The sequence below is a fragment of the Coregonus clupeaformis genome, chromosome 34, assembly GCF_020615455.1.
Source record: "Coregonus clupeaformis isolate EN_2021a chromosome 34, ASM2061545v1, whole genome shotgun sequence".
Classification (NCBI taxonomy): domain Eukaryota; kingdom Metazoa; phylum Chordata; class Actinopteri; order Salmoniformes; family Salmonidae; genus Coregonus; species Coregonus clupeaformis.
Genome location: NC_059225.1, coordinates 1,199,146 through 1,203,153, shown reverse-complemented (window position 1 = coordinate 1,203,153; position 4,008 = coordinate 1,199,146). Strand labels below are relative to the sequence as shown.

At 40.0% G+C, this 4,008-nt stretch overlaps 1 protein-coding gene across 1 annotated transcript; it reads right to left on the bottom strand.

The window, feature by feature from the left end:
• Positions 1-724: 724 nt before the first annotated feature.
• On the bottom strand, positions 725-2,816 carry ppp1r17 (protein phosphatase 1 regulatory subunit 17). Its single transcript, XM_041861393.2, has 4 exons — positions 2,641-2,816; positions 1,819-1,943; positions 1,202-1,378; positions 725-916 (listed from the first exon to the last, which is right to left on the bottom strand). The coding sequence occupies exons 1-4, from the start codon at positions 2,709-2,711 to the stop codon at positions 846-848; spliced, it is 444 nt and encodes a 147-aa protein (XP_041717327.1). The 5' UTR covers positions 2,712-2,816; the 3' UTR covers positions 725-845.
• Positions 2,817-4,008: the final 1,192 nt, after the last annotated feature.

Below are 4,008 nucleotides of genomic sequence, written 5' to 3'. Positions count from 1 at the left end.
ACTCCTCAAATACAGGTGTGCCAAGCTTGTAGCGTCATACCCAAGAAGACAATGGGCTGTAATCGCTTCCAAAGGCGCTTCAACAAAGTACTGAGGAAAGGGTCTGAATACTTATGTAAATGTAATATTTCAGGGGTTTTTTTGTGTCAAAAAAATGTCTAAAACCTGTTTTTGCTTATTCATTATGGGGTATTGTGTGTAGATTGATGAGGGGAAAAATACGATTTAATCTATTTTAGAATAAGGCTGTCACCTAAAAAAAATTGGAAAAAGTAAAGGGGTCTGAATACTTTCCGAAGGCACTGTATTTAAGAATTGGGGGTGGGAAAGAACGTCATGGTGATTTCTACGTGGAGAAACAGCTGTGTACATAGCTAGCATGCTAACCTTAGCTATCTAGCTAGCTATCTAGCTAATATTATCTGTTTGCTGTTTTTTTAACTACACCATATTCAAAAGAATAGCCAGCTGGCTAGGCTGGTTCTGGAGCTGGATTTGTCAAAACCATTTAGGAAAAACTTCGCCACAGATCGAAACCAGTAACACTGACTTCACTTTCTATTCTTATCTCCAAAGTTATGGCATCTTCCGTAAGAGATATGCGTTTTTCTACATTGTAATGGCCAAGGTGCAACCTTTGGCTAGATACAGTATATTACCTTGAATGTGTGCATTGACGTTAACATCTTCATACCTTGTTTGTAAATGAAAGGTAACAGCCACACATTGTAGAGCTACTTTTAATAAACAGGTATAGGCTACATATTAACAATTAACGATATGACAACTGAAAACAACAATGTCAACAAAAAAACTGTAGGCAAAAAACTATCTTCCAATGACTTCTAGTTCTTTCCATCCTTCTCATCATCCTCCATGTGAATCATTCTCTTCTCTCCTTTCACCAACCTCAAACCTGATGGAGGCAAATGACGCAACACATATTACAAATAATGGTAACAAATTCATACTGAGAATCTGTTACTACACCAACATCAACTTAAAAGTCCATAATGTACAGAATATCATGCCTTTGCATACATTACTGTCCATGATTTAAGCATAGAGGTTACTTACACATCTTGCTACATTACATCAACATCTTAAGGACAACCACTATTTTACAGTTTAATTCAAGTCTCATTTTGGCTCTGACAGTAACAACAAGAGAGTGAGAGAGAAAGTGTAGAGTGTGACTGACCTGGTATGAGTGGAGGAGTGCTGAGGACTGGCGTGTCTTTCCTGCGTGGTTTCTTCAGTTCCTGCTCATCAGGCTGCTCCTCAGGGTGCACAGCCTCAGGACAGTGTTTCCCCTGCACAGCTCTGGTCATCCCTGTCCCCTCCTCTAGCAGGGTCCTCACAGGCTCCACTATCTGATCTGTCACACAGAAATATAACACATGTATATCTGATGATCTGATGGGCGTTATTTAGACAGTAACTATGAGATATGTGTAGTTTATTACTATTCATGAGTTAATCACAAAAATAGCACGGAAACTTGTGTTTTCAAAGGTAGTATTGCGTATTCGATTCCATACAGATATATTGCAGTATGTGGTTGTGTAAGGTGGTGGTATTTCATAGTGTGTGTGTGCGTGCGTGCATATGTGCGTGTGTGAATCTACGCATACGTAATCCCCATCACGAATACACAGAGGCATTGTATGTGACAGTAGGCAGACTTGGCCGATGTCTTACCATCTGTCACTGTGTTGGTTGGTCCCAGTGGAGATCTGCTCTCTCTCTCTCTCCCTTTCTCACCTTCTTTCTCTTTCTGTTTCCCTTCCCCCTCCCCTCTGTCTCTCAGATACTCACAGTGGTGCTCATGTCCTCCCGTCAGTCTGTGTTCAGCTGTCTCCAGGGGCGACCTCACACAGCCACAGCCTGTAGACATCTTCTCCTCCTCTTCTCTCTCTCTCTCTTCTCCTCTTTCTCCCAGTCTGGACCCAGATCAGATAACATAGCACAGTCTCAGTCTGGACCCACATAGATCCATTATTTATGCCTTTGTCAATATCGGACTTCAACACATCAGGGAAACAGTAGGCTTTGTCTGAGATGTCTAGCTTTGAATGACTCGGTTAATAGTTGATTTTTACTAATAAAACCCCTTTCTGTTAATGCTGTGTTTTGCTCTAGTTTAACTGACTGTTGCAAGCGGATAAATTGGTAAACTGATAAATTGAATTCAGAGGCTCAACTCTCCTTCCCAATGAGAAACATGAATAGAAATCCCAATTGCATAAATACATCCTGTAACGTTATAAGAGATTCACGGAAACTTTTCACAATCGCTACAAAGCAATGGTGTAATGCCATTCAGAGGAGAGAGTAATAAACAGATAGATAGATAGATCGAGAGATAGAGAGATAGATAGATAGATAGATAGATAGATAGATAGATAGATAGATAGATAGATAGATAGATAGATAGATAGATAGATAGATAGATAGATAGATAGATAGATAGATAGATAGATAGATAGATAGATAGATAGATAGATAGATAGATAGATAGATAGATAGATAGATAGATAGAAGCTGTAGATAGATAAACAGAGATAGAGAGACAGATAGAGAGGGAGATGGGTAGAGTTATAGAGAGAGACAGATAGAGATGTAGAGGGTATGGCTTACCTCAGCTGTGCAGTGAGCAGACAGGACAGGAGAGGACAGAAGGAGTGAGTGCCAGGCCAGATCAAAGCCATGGTGTTAAGTACCTCGGAGGAGGAGCATCATCACCATCCATCCGCCCAGTCCACCGTCTCCATTAGCGCCCGTTGTCACAGCGACGGGAGCCCTCTCATCCTGTGTCTGCTGGGCCGCTGTATTAATGGGATATTAATTAGCAAACTTCAACAGATTCAATGACAGCAGCAGGACTCGTAAGGGGGGCTCTACGTTGGAGAGCGAGGGAGGAGGAGGAAGGTGGAAGGAAGAGAGGGGGAGAAGACAGAGAGCAGGAGTAATGGTGAGAGGAATAGGAGAAGGGACAGTGGCAGAGGAAAGAATGAGACGAAATAAAAGGAAAGGGAAAATTAGGAGAGTAAAGAAGGATGACATGGATAGGTTATATGATGAGCAGATAGGTTAAATGATGAGCAGATAGGTTAAATGATGAGCAGATAGGTTAAATGGTGGTCCTCTGTAGCTCAGCTGGTAGAGCACGGCGCTTGTAACGCCAAGGTAGTGGGTTCGATCCCCGGGACCACCCATACACAAAAATGTATGCACGCATGACTGTAAGTCGCTTTGGATAAAAGCGTCTGCTAAATGGCATATTATTAGTAAATGAAGAGCTGATAGGTTAAATTAAGGGATAGGTTAAATTAGGAGAAAGGTTAAATGGAGAGCAGATAGGTTAAATTAAGAGATAGTTTAAATGACAGGCAGATAGGTTAAATGAAGAGCAAATAGGATAAATGAAGGGCAGATAGGTTAAATTAAGTGCTGATAGGTTAAATGAAGAGATAGGTTAAATGAAGAGATAGGTTCAATGAAGAGCAAATAGGTTAAATGAAGAGATAGGTTAAATGAAGAGCAAATAGGTTAAATGAAGTGCTGATAGGTTAAATGAAGAGCTGATAGGTTAAATGAAGAGCTGATAGGTTAAATGAAGAGCTGATAGGTTAAATGAAGAGATAGGTTAAATGAAGTGCTGATAGGTTAAATGAAGAGCTGATAGGTTAAATGAAGAGCTGATAGGTTAAATGAAGAGATAGGTTAAATGAAGAGCTGATAGGTTAAATGATGAGCTGATAGGTTAAATGAAGAGCTGATAGGTTAAATGAATAGATAGGTTAAATTATGAGCTGATAGGTTAAATGAAGAGATAGGTTAAATGAAGAGCAGATAGGTTAAATGAAGTGCTGATAGGTTAAATGAAGAGATAGGTTAAATGAAGAGCAGATAGGTTAAATGAAGAGCTGATAGGTTAAATGAAGAGCTGATAGGTTAAATGAAGAGGAGATAGGTTAAATGAAGAGGAGATAGGTAAAAGGAAAA